This window comes from Patiria miniata, unplaced genomic scaffold, assembly GCF_015706575.1.
Source record: "Patiria miniata isolate m_02_andy unplaced genomic scaffold, ASM1570657v1 HiC_scaffold_20, whole genome shotgun sequence".
Taxonomy (NCBI): Eukaryota; Metazoa; Echinodermata; class Asteroidea; order Valvatida; family Asterinidae; genus Patiria; species Patiria miniata.
The window spans coordinates 33,520,425-33,532,755 of record NW_024037059.1 but is presented as its reverse complement, the minus strand read 5'-3'; the positions used below and the strand labels follow the sequence as shown (position 1 = coordinate 33,532,755).

Here is a 12,331-nt window from a genome sequence, read left to right as displayed (position 1 = left end):
TGGATTTGATATAACAATCTTTGTTTAATTTATTCAGCCATCAATGGTTACTCCTATGGCAATCTTCCTGGCCTGATGATGACCGTCGGTGATCGTGTCTCATGGCATCTGATGGCAGTGGGCAAGTTCAGTGATGAGCACGCCGTTTCGTTCCAGAGTCAGACCCTTACACATAATTCGGGTCGCAAAGCATCGGTGTCGGTCTTCCCCGGTGTGTCAGAGACCGTGATCATGGATGCTGATATTCATGGTAGATATCCCTTTTAAGTATGGAATTAGTTGCCTTAATTAGATGGAATTAAATCCATTTTCTGTGACAATTGAGCCAATGACTCATCAGCTTGTTGTCTTTAACAGGAATTGGCTCACTAATTGTTCATGTCAATGTACACAAACCTGGAGTTGTATTGTGTATAGACACTTTTGGAAGTTAAGTTGTCTCAAGTTGAAAATTGGTTGCAGTTTCTGCGACATATTTAGAGAAAAAAATGGAGAAACATCAATTTTCCTTTTACTATATTCCTTAGGTACTTTTGAAATTGAGTGCGAAACCAATTCTCACTTTGTTAATGGCATGGAGGGATATTTTACCGTCGCCCCTGTGGAAAACACAACAGAACCAGGAGATGGCCCAGGGGCAGACCGGACTTACTACATTGGTATTGTGGAACGGTACTGGGACTATGTACCAGTCAAATGGGACCCTGTACGAAGTGAAAATTTGACTGATCCAGACAGGTAGGTTTGAGGTGTCATCTTAAAATGCTCTTGGAACAAAATGAACTAACAACTGCAAAGTACTGAATAAAGCGTGTCAACAGAATGTGGTTGAACAAAGAAATTGACTGGTATAGAATTTTGCGACCTCACATGTGATCTCCAGACTTGTCTGTTTTTTTCAAGGGTATTGGCAGGGAAGAATGCTGAGGTTAATAAAGTCTGATTACTGGTGCTTAAAGGTAGAGTCGACCATTTCCAGCTATCCAAAAAGTAACCGACCAAATTATTGTTAAAAAAAACTTACTTTGTTTACTCAAAGATTGTGATGCCATTAAACTCCCTGTGAAATTATACCTTCTGGCATCCTGTCATTTTGAAGAAAACACTACATTTTAGAAGGTCATTTCCAAAGATGTGTCAAGGACACATGTTTGGAAATTTCTGTTTGTAAGTTGGGCGAATCAGTGAATGGGTGCAAGCGTTGACACGATGCACACTTGCAGAGTTACTATTTTTTGTCGGTGGCAGTGTGTGACATCACGTAACTACAGTCGGCTGAATGAGAATCATGTCCCGAATGCTGATTTCAGGATTGTGTCACGAGAGGGCGCAATTCGAAATACGACTCTGCAACTTTTGAATTGAAATTTAGATCCAGAATAAGTACCTACCTCTTTAGATTTTAGTACTTCTATTGCTTCAACCGAACAAATGCACATATGACAAATGGTCCATACTACCTTTAACTAAATGTGTGGAAGGGCCTTCAGCCACCCCTCTCCCCCCCCCCACCTCACTGCACTTTGAAAAAAATAGTTTTTGCCAAATGCGCATTTCTTGCCGTGAGCTTGCTAGCTGCATCCCGTGCATGCTAAGGACGTCTTGGAATCGAGACTATATGTTGTTTAGATTTGATTGATGCCTTTTGTTTTTGGCTGTTCCAGAGATTGCCAGAAAAGGCTGCGTCTTTGTTCTGATTTTTTTTCCGTTTCTTCCCTTTTTTTCCTTTGAAGTACTGGCTTTGTGTTTGTTCACCAAGGAGACCATTCTATCGGCTCACGATACAAAAAAGCCCTGTACAGAGAGTTCACAGATGAGACTTTCAGTACAGAGAAGGAACGTACCGGTCCCGATGCTCACCTGGGAGTCCAGGGTCCCTTGTTGCATATGGAGGTGGGCGAGAATGTAGCCGTCGTGCTCAAGAATATGGCAAGTCGGCGGTATGCTCTAGAGCCACATGGTGTGCTGGTACATGAAGTTGACGACTCTGTTGATAATGATGGTAAGGAATGTACTGAATGTAAGGAATGAATCAACAACACATTCTCCAGTTTAATTGCTTGTACTTCACATTATTATCCACTTCCCCATAAAATGGCACCTTTTCCTGGGCAGATGTGCTGGAAATTTGTCAAAGCTGTCCATTTTTATTATTTAGGTTGACAAATGTGAGAATTTTAAGGGAGACTTTTTATATTGAGAAGATGTCAATCTTAATATTAAAAATGAGGTACTTAAACTGTTGTTTTTTCTTTCAAATTATCGTTTTAGCTCCCCCATTCCTCTTTTACTTTAAACATGTACTCCATGTTTTTACACCTATTTTTACAATCTAAATCTGGAAGATGAATGTCACTCGGACATATTTGTTGTAATAGGAGGAACAAAATAATTTAATTGAAATTAATCAAATTGAATGGAATATTTACTTTCAGTGTACAGAAATTTCCACAACAAAGACTAAGTTTTTGTTATTTTACTTCAAGAATTTTGTTATAACACTGTTAACCTGTTTAAAACAATTCAGTGAAGTGACTGTCATTATGTTATCTGTGTTTGAAGATGAAGAAGGTGTAGGAGCGGGTAGTACCAAAATCTATCGTTGGAGAGTCCCTGAACGTGCTGGACCAACGGCCACAGATCCAAACTGTGTGGTGTATGCTTACTACTCCAACATTGACAAAGAGCAGGACAGCAACTCGGGGCTCGTTGGCCCGATGGTAGTCTGTCGACCAGGCACTCTGGGAGAGGATGGTCGCCGGCGCGACGTGGACCGGGAGTTTGCCCTTCTCTTCACCGTCTCGGATGAGAACAAGAGCTGGTACCTGGAGGAGAATATTGCAGAATTCTGCGGGAAGCCTGAGGAAGTGGATAGAGAAGACGGGGATTTTGAGGAAAGCAACCTGATGCATGGTAAGAATATGACTGTGTCTGGTCAGGGTAAATAATAAGGATCTGTTGTGACCATCCAGGGTCCAATCTCATAGAGCTGTCAAGCACAAAATTGTATGCTTAGCAAACAAAAACAGGTTTGTAGCCAGAAAATCAAGTGATGTAAATGTCTTGTAACAGTTTAATCGCTACTAAGCAGGTTTACTCAGCACTGTTTTCCTCTTGACGGCTCTTTGAAATTGAGTCCAGGGTTTCATCTAGGTGAATACTAGGGTACGGCCATAGTGAACTGTAGTTTGATTAACTTTACTCAAAAGCATGGTGGTTGGGCTAGAGACAATCGTACGTTGCTATTAGTGGGCAGTCATGGTGACTCAAAAACATGGTGGTTGGGCTAGAGTCTATCGTACGTTGCTAGTAGTGTGCAGTCATAAGTTACGTCACAAATCAACCACAAGTCGACTAACGATCCAAGGCTGAACTTGCTCAAGATTGCAAGAGTGCTGGATGTGGCTTGGCTTGGAAATTGAATTGTGCAAGGTGGGGGTACATTTATCAAGATAGCCCGAGTACTATTGTGCAAACCCGACCCAAAACCGATCTGTGCAAACCCGACCCAAAACCGACCTGACCATAGATCGACTTTGGTTCGGATCAGGCCGGTTTTTCCATCATTTACGTTGGGCCGCGTCGGTTTCGGTTTTACCTTTGCGATTTTTGGGACTGGTTGGGTCGGTAAAGCCATCTCATGAAAAAAACAACAGAAATAACCCAATTAAAACAAAACAGTTCGGAAATTCCCGTAGTGCAATGTTATTGCAGAGTCACTGTGCCCAGTACGACCAACGTGCATTGGTTTTGTCCACGGGATTAATTTCTACAGTCCAATCGCGTGCTGGAAACACATGAGTAAATTTAGACCGGTATAAACGTGTACGCACAAAGAGATATATTGTAATTGAACCCACCGTGCAATTGTGCATGCAGTTTAATTGTGGTCTATGCACGGGCTATAATTAACATGTAGGCCCACTGCTAGGTCACGTTAGGAGTGTTCGCTGTACCATATGGCATGATTCTTTACTCAGAGATGGCAATTTTCAAAACTTTATTCCCGCACTGCGGGTAAGTTCAGGACACAACAATTTTTGTTGGGTCGGGTCAGGTCAGATTTAGGGAGTTCAGATCGGTTTTGGTTCAGATTTGCTTTATATCTATAAGGCAAGGTAAGGTTTCTGGTATGGAGCTTACCCAAAAAGTGATGCAGCCGACAGGGTTTTTTCTTCCCTACTATTTTTTTCTTCAAATATGTCGGCTTACTATGATGTTACAGATGACACTTCGATCCCCTTAAAACTCTCAAAAATACCCTTTACGGTGGAGCTTGAGGTGACCTCAGTAAGGCCATATATGGTTTGAGAATTCTGCACCCACTTACGATGTCAAACGACACAAACAATCTTCAGGAAATTTGAACAGTCAAGACAAAAATCAGAGATAAAAGTAACATCGGGCCAGACACTACAGCGACATCGACATCCTGCATGAGTTCTAAGGCTGGTCATTAGTCTGCTCCTTTATATATTGCGCTAATTAAAAAGCGTTTACATGTTCCACATACACGACCATTGCTCCCTCAGTCTGGCTGCCAGACGCACAATTACAAAATTACAATACCGTCTGCAAATGGTGCCCAACTAAATTTAGCGCAAAATATATGGGAGCCCAGAGAGGCCACATAAAGCTTATACTCGATCGTAACCCCATCTAAAAACACGTTAAAATTGTGCAGCAGCAGGATTCCAGTCAAACCAGTGAGTTTGGCAGTTTTGAGACATCATCTTACATTGAATTTTATTTTAAAATTTTGCCGACGTGCATGGCTACGGCGACGCACGCGCATACCAGAACCGGAGACTTTTTGGGGGGCCTATGTTTCCGGTCGGTTTGGCCTGGTCGGCCTGGTCGACCTGACATGATGCAAAACATTAACCCTGAGTTCATATTAGATTCGATTGACAGTTTGTTTGAAGCAAACTTGCATAGCATATTGCAAAAGCTGTGAGTTTTGAACTGATGAGAATCCATCACAGTTTTGTGTGGATTTTGCATGTGCATGTTCATTCACAATGTGATTCCTGACAACAAACAAAAATTGAGTACACTTGAAATACAGGTTACTGATTCAAAATCTGCTTGGCATGTTTAACTGTCTGACATCTTCCTGTGTTCCTGAATTTAAAGGCATTCATCCTTGGTGTGGCCACCTTAAAAGTAGCTTTTCAAAGATTATGTGAGTCATGATCTTTTCAATGAGATTTTGAACCAAAAAATCCATCCTTAATATTAAAGTAGCAGATAAAAAATTATGTGCATCTTTTTTCTAATTTCTTTTTTTTTTCAAAATATTTTAACCCTCAATTTAGGAATCAATGGTTTCCTCTTCCACAACCTCCATCACCTGGACATGTCCAAAGATGACACAGTGGAATGGTACCTGCTGGGCATTGGGGATGAGGTTGATGTCCACTCTGTCCACTTCCATGGTCAAACCGTCACTTACAGGACCGGTCTTGTTCATAGGATTGACGTCTTTGAACTCTTTGCTGGTAAGATGCTTGGGGTGTTTTTTCCAAGCTATGTAGGCTTTGTCTGTAGCTTAGTAGCTGTTCCTTGTTTTCCCCAATTATTTATTCTAGCCTCAACTTCCTGCGTAGCCACTTTTACCTAGAGGTCATTCACCAGCATTCAGACAAGACACACATCAGCCCCGCTCGCGCTCCTTAGTGACCTTGCTACATTACACGCACTTTTCATCCCCACAAGTGTCTGCTCCTAGAATTGGGTGTTGGCTGCTATGAGGTCCTGCTCTTGTAGAAGGTTGACTATAGGTTTGACCATTTTGGTTGGACTCAGATTAGTCTGGTAGTTGTAGTGGACATCTTCCGGGCCGAGACGGGCATTGAAATCCCCAAGTACGGCCAGAAAGTTGTGAACTGGTACCTGTCCAATTGTGGCTCGGAGAACCTTGAAGAGCTGCTCCACATCAGCCTCATCACTGCTGTTGTGTGGGGAGTAGACCAGTGACAGGGTTGCCATCAAATTCGGCAAGATCACTTCTCGCTCGCCAGCTCAGCAGCAATTCCACTTCTCCTTGAGCAGATTTGGTGGTTGGCATTCTCCCGGTAGATGAAGTGGTGAAGCTCATCCCCTTCACCTCTTCAAACCTGATTTTCTTTGAAGTATTTGAGAAAAACTTCCTTTTTGGGGGCTTTGATTTAAGGATAGAATTTGATTTTTGTGTGTGTGTGTGAAAGATCTCCTTCTTTTTATCCGACTAATCCTATCCCAGTTTCTAAAAGTAAACTACGACATACTCTTTCGAACCAGGATTTGTTTTAGTGAACCATTGTTTGCCGTTACAGATGCAAGGCCAAGTGATTTCTATTTGATTTATACATTTAAGGCATCTTTTGGAAGCTGTTCATTCAGTTTATAGTTCATGCATATTCAGTTCTGCATGTACTTGCAGGGCTGATTTGAATGGTTATGAATATTGACATGACTGTCTTCACTGCAGGTGTGTATGGCTCAGTGCAGATGTATGCAGACAACCCTGGCAATTGGCTCATGCATTGTCATGTAAACGATCACATACTTGGAGGCATGGAGGCATCCTATACTGTGCTGGGAGGTACGTTTTTCATGAAAAACACTTGAGTTATTGAGACTGATTTTTTTTAGTAGTACTGATGTTGCTATTTGGACTTGCACACTCACTCAACAAAAGCAGGGGTTAAATAGTCAGCATTTTAAATCCACATTAACCTTGAAAACAAGGTATTTATACTTTTAAATATCCATGTAAGAAACAGAGCATTCTAAAGATGTCCAGACATTCCCTCTGGTTTTTAACTACATGAGCAATGTAGACTTGGACTTGGTCTGACATCAGCAAGTTTTACTGATTGCTGTCTGAAAACGTGAGAGAAATTCCCAAAATTACCCAGGAGGAATTTCAACCCACGTCCTCCTGCTTACAAGTGCAGACATCTTATCCACTCAACCACTGATGAGCTTGCAAAGCATGGTGGGTGGACTGGAATCTGATAGGTTGCAATCAATGACTGTTTAGTGTAGACACCACAACTGCCAAGCAAAATCTGATAAAGCCATGTGTACTGCGATGAATGACTTGGGATTGAATTAGTTTGATGTTCTTTCCTTTTTGTACAGACCCCACAACACCCAAGCCCCAGCCCCCACCAACCACCCCTGCCTCTGCATGCTGCATAGCTAGCTCCGTCATGATTGTGGTGATAGGGGTCATCATGGCCAGGAAATTTAACTAGGATTTAAAGGGCACGCACCTGAGCAATTGAAGCTGAGATAACATTGCCACTAGGTCACAAAGTGTTCTTGGATGTGCTTTTACAATGTTTTTTTAAATATATTTTTTTGTGACTCGATCTTGTCTGCAAGAATAAACAATTGAACTTCTGATATGCCAAAATACTGAGAACATGATGTTAATAAGGGAATAAATGTGTGCTGAGTGGGAGGTGTTAAACACTATGTTTAAGACTGGTTGGAGTCTGGAATGCTGATAATTACCCGAGCCGAAGGCGAGGGTAATTATCAGCATCTAGACTCCAACTGGTCTTAAACATAGTGTTAAATATCGACCAAACACATATTTTATTCCCTGTTCATCAATACCTTTTCAGTCAAAAACCAAAACTTTTCTGTCCAAAAATCAAAACAAGTCAAAAATTAAAAACTTTCAATGATTTTGTTCAACAATTTTACTTCATGTTTTTCGAAACACCCCTGTAGCTTTATGATGGAGTGACCATGCTCACGAGTAAGACATAAACAATTCCTATAATGGAGATTGGTACGTGCGTCACATGTACTGCATGATGACGCGCTGATGCAGCTGTGGTGAGTGCGTTGTGAATTTAGGACTATGAAATACTGACTCACTGGTAGTATTGCGCATGCCTACGTGAGGATTGTGAATGTTCAACCAATAAGACGACTTGTTTGGTTTTGTGGATACATCAATGAGTTTATATAATGTGATATAGTGTGTTGTCCTAGCAATTTTGGCAACTGAGGCCTAGCCACTGGAACTTCTAGAAAGTATTGAAGATACATGTTGCATGTTGTAGAACTCTACAATATCAGTTATACTCAGATATCAAATATGTTTGTATATCGTTTTTCACATTTGTAGTATTTTTAAAAAGTATGAGATTAATTTTCTCAGAAAGGCCCAAAATATAGATGGGTTTTCAATGTTTTTTGATAACTTTTGTTTTGGTGATGTTAGCTGCAGGGGTCCTACATTCATGGAAAGTCCTGAAAAATCATGGATTTAAAGCTATCGTGAAAGTCCTGAAAAATCATGGAATTTAAAGCTATCGTGGAAAGTCATGGGAAAATCATGGAATTTAAAGCTATCGTGGAAAGTCATGGGAAAATCATGGAATTTAAAGCTATCGTGGAAAGTCACGGGAAAATCACGGAATTTAAAGCTATCGTGGAAAGTCATGGGAAAATCACGGAATTTAAAGCTATCGTGGAAAGTCATGGGAAAATCACGGAATTTAAAGCTATCGTGGAAAGTTATGGGAAAATCATGGAATTTAAAGCTATCGTGGAAAGTTATGGGAAAATCATGGAATTTAAAGCTATCGTGGAAAGTCATGGGAAAATCATGGAATTTAAAGCTATCGTGGAAAGTTATGGGAAAGTCGGGGAATTTAAAGCTATCGTGGAAAGTTATGGGAAAGTCAGGGAATTTAAAGCTATCGTGGAAAGTCATGGGAAAATCATGGAATTTAAAGCTATCGTGAAAGTCCTGAAAAATCATGGAATTTAAAGCTATCGTGAAAGTCCTGAAAAATCATGGAATTTAAAGCTATCGTGAAAGTCCTGAAAAATCATGGAATTTAAAGCTATCGTGGAAAGTCATGGGAAAATCATGGAATTTAAAGCTATCGTGGAAAGTCATGGGAAAATCATGGAATTTAAAGCTATCGTGGAAAGTCATGGGAAAATCACGGAATTTAAAGCTATCATGGAAAGTCATGGGAAAATCACGGAATTTAAAGCTATCGTGGAAAGTCATGGGAAAATCACGGAATTTAAAGCTATCGTGGAAAGTTATGGGAAAATCATGGAATTTAAAGCTATCGTGGAAAGTTATGGGAAAATCATGGAATTTAAAGCTATCGTGGAAAGTCATGGGAAAATCATGGAATTTAAAGCTATCGTGGAAAGTTATGGGAAAGTCGGGGAATTTAAAGCTATCGTGGAAAGTTATGGGAAAGTCAGGGAATTTAAAGCTATCGTGGAAAGTCATGGGAAAATCATGGAATTTAAAGCTATCATGAAAGTCCTGAAAAATCATGGAATTTAAAGCTATCGTGGAAAGTCATGGGAAAATCATGGAATTTAAAGCTATCGTGGAAAGTCATGGGAAAATCACGGAATTTAAAGCTATCGTGGAAAGTCATGGGAAAATCACGGAATTTAAAGCTATCGTGGAAAGTCATGGGAAAATCACGGAATTTAAAGCTATCGTGGAAAGTTATGGGAAAATCATGGAATTTAAAGCTATCGTGGAAAGTCATGGGAAAATCATGGAATTTAAAGCTATCGTGGAAAGTTATGGGAAAGTCAGGGAATTTAAAGCTATCGTGGAAAGTTATGGGAAAGTCAGGGAATTTAAAGCTATCGTGGAAAGTCATGGGAAAATCATGGAATTTAAAGCTATCGTGGAAAGTTATGGGAAAGTCAGGGAATTTAAAGCTATCGTGGAAAGTTATGAGAAAATCATGGAATTTAAAGCTATCGTGGAAAGTCATGGGAAAATCATGGAATTTAAAGCTATCGTGGAAAGTTATGGGAAAGTCAGGGAATTTAAAGCTATTGTGGAAAGTCATTGGTAAGTCAGGGAATTTAAAGCTATCGTGGAAAGTTATGGGAAAATCATGGAATTTAAAGCTATCGTGGAAAGTCATGGGAAAATCATGGAATTTAAAGCTATCGTGGAAAGTTATGGGAAAGTCAGGGAATTTAAAGCTATTGTGGAAAGTCATGGGAAAGTCAGGGAATTTAAAGCTATCGTGGAAAGTTATGGGAAAATCATGGAATTTAAAGCTATCGTGGAAAGTCATGGGAAAATCATGGAATTTAAAGCTATCGTGGAAAGTTATGGGAAAATCATGGAATTTAAAGCTATTGTGGAAAGTCATGGGAAAGTCAGGGAATTTTGATATTTACATGGGTCATGGACAGTTGATATTCCCAGAAAAAGCCGTGAAAAAGTTGTGAAATCCTGCACAACCCAATTATGTGATGATGCATAATATTTGGCTACTGGTATGGCATTCCAGAATTTCCAGTTTAAGACACTTCCTGTAGATCGTTATGCATGTGTGCATTTTTTGCTCATTCAATACACCAGTGTGATGCTTCTATCATGTCTATGGTGCTCAGTGGTCTTGTGCGCCAAACTGAAAGGCTGAAAAGGAGTGGTGTCTCTTGCCTCTGAAGCAACAGGCTCCTGAGATGCCAAAACAGCATAGGAATTGGTCATGGAAAACCCAGGAAAAGTCCTGGAAGTCGTGAAATTCATTTCAAGATTTCTGTGGGAACCGTGCAGTCATGTTTGAAGGATTATGGTCATTTGCATTAATTATCCCACGAGTAACCTGCCGAGTTATCAAAATGCTTACTTGGATCCAAGATCGTACGTACTGGTCTCCCCCCCCCCCCCCCATTATTCCGTCTGGCTTGCTGTCGTTTAGAAGAAAACAAGAAATGTAGGTGATTTCCAATGATCAATTTACTATAAAAAAAAAGGGAGGGGGTGGGTAAGTGCAGATTGTGGTTTTTCACTGTTTTCTCGAAAAGAGTAATAGACCTTTATCATGCTGCCACCATTTCAGTCCGTTTCCTGTATCCAATAACATACTGAATGATAATGTTGGATTTTTTTTGCAAAAAAGAACCAGACTACTTTTCCTTCCAGCCTCGCTTTGGTTACATTGATATGGAAAAATCCAAATGGGCCGCAACATGATAATGGTCTACATCCACTGAGCTGAAACTTCCAACGGCTGAGGTTTTGAACATTCTTGGATTTGAGTGGTGTTATTAATGGAAACAAACAAAATGCATGAAAATCAAATGATTCTACATGCCTTCAATTCAGGATATAATTTGTTGGGATTTTGTTCAGTGCCAAATTGCCAGTTAAGGCCTTAAGGGGGTGGGGGTTAATGTTTTAAAGCTTTGTTTAGCTCCCAAATTTTTAACATTTAGATCATTAAAATTATCATCAATAACTACAAAATGTTTGTATGCATGTGTGGCATGGCCTAGTTTTAGTTGTATATTTTCATGTATTGAATGTATAGTGTATTAAATAGGAGTAGCTCCCCTTAGAAAAAGAAATCATTTTAGTTACTCAAGATTCCCCCCCCCCCTTTTGTTGGTAGTGTGTCCCCCCTGTTTGTTTACTTTAGCCCACATGTTCCCCCAACATAAGCTGCCACATGGTCAAGCCACAATTCAGTTCATCTGCAGACCAGCAGAGACGAGTCATACATGCATATATATTTTCCTCCTAACTGGAGTGCCTGTCCTGCTTGGGTTCAAGTCTGTTGTTGGAGTCATGTGATATTCTGTGGGAGTGTTGGTTTTAGTTTTTCTTTGGTTTTAGGTTTTAAGTCTCAATTTCTTGGTTTAAGGTTTTTGTAAATACATTTTTTTTGGTCCTTTTTGGTTTGAAATCTAGAATTGTGTCCCTTGTCTCTATTAATTCAATTTCCTCGCAACCGTTCTTTCAAAGATCCTGAATTTAGTTTAGTTTGAGAAGTTAATCCCCATTGTGTCAGTTTTCATGGTTACACATGCCTTAAATTTAATAACCTTTTTTGCATTTACAATTTTCTTAAAGAAAGATTTAATAACTAAGTGTGTGTTTAAGTTTTTATCTGTTTTTAATATTTCATGGAATATAATATTTTTAGAAATCAAGAACTTTTTCTTTTAGATTTAGTTTTCTTTTGGTTTGTTTTTGTTTTACTTTTCATAATGTGTGCTTTGTCACATTTGAACTGATGTGGTAAAATGAGAATTTGTTGTGATTTCCCATACTGACTTTAACTTCTTCTGAAAAGTATAGTAAGTAAACTACATTAAAAAAAGTACTATTCAGAGTTTGTATTAAATTTAATCCCTTAAAATATCAGATAACTTTGTTGACTTCATTATGTATTGTTGTCGTTCTTAAAAGGCAATTTACAACAATTTGATTTTGCTTCAATTTTTAGTAGAAGTGGATGGATTAGTATTTTATAGCAAATACAGTGCGAGTAAAAAAAACCATACACTTTTAAAATTGGCCATAGTTTTATTCTGT

General features: G+C 39.5%; 1 protein-coding gene across 1 annotated transcript in view; it reads left to right on the top strand.

The window, feature by feature from the left end:
• The window catches only part of LOC119728745 (hephaestin-like protein), a 36,681-nt gene extending 28,543 nt beyond the window's left edge, over nt 1-8,138 (top strand). The window contains exons 11-17 of the mRNA XM_038201114.1: nt 38-250; nt 528-738; nt 1,734-2,002; nt 2,563-2,913; nt 5,319-5,501; nt 6,473-6,586; nt 7,129-8,138. Of these exons, the coding sequence (XP_038057042.1) occupies nt 38-250; nt 528-738; nt 1,734-2,002; nt 2,563-2,913; nt 5,319-5,501; nt 6,473-6,586; nt 7,129-7,244 (1,457 nt within the window). The 3' untranslated portion in view covers nt 7,245-8,138. The remainder of the gene's footprint in view (nt 1-37; nt 251-527; nt 739-1,733; nt 2,003-2,562; nt 2,914-5,318; nt 5,502-6,472; nt 6,587-7,128) is intronic.
• Nucleotides 8,139-12,331: the final 4,193 nt, after the last annotated feature.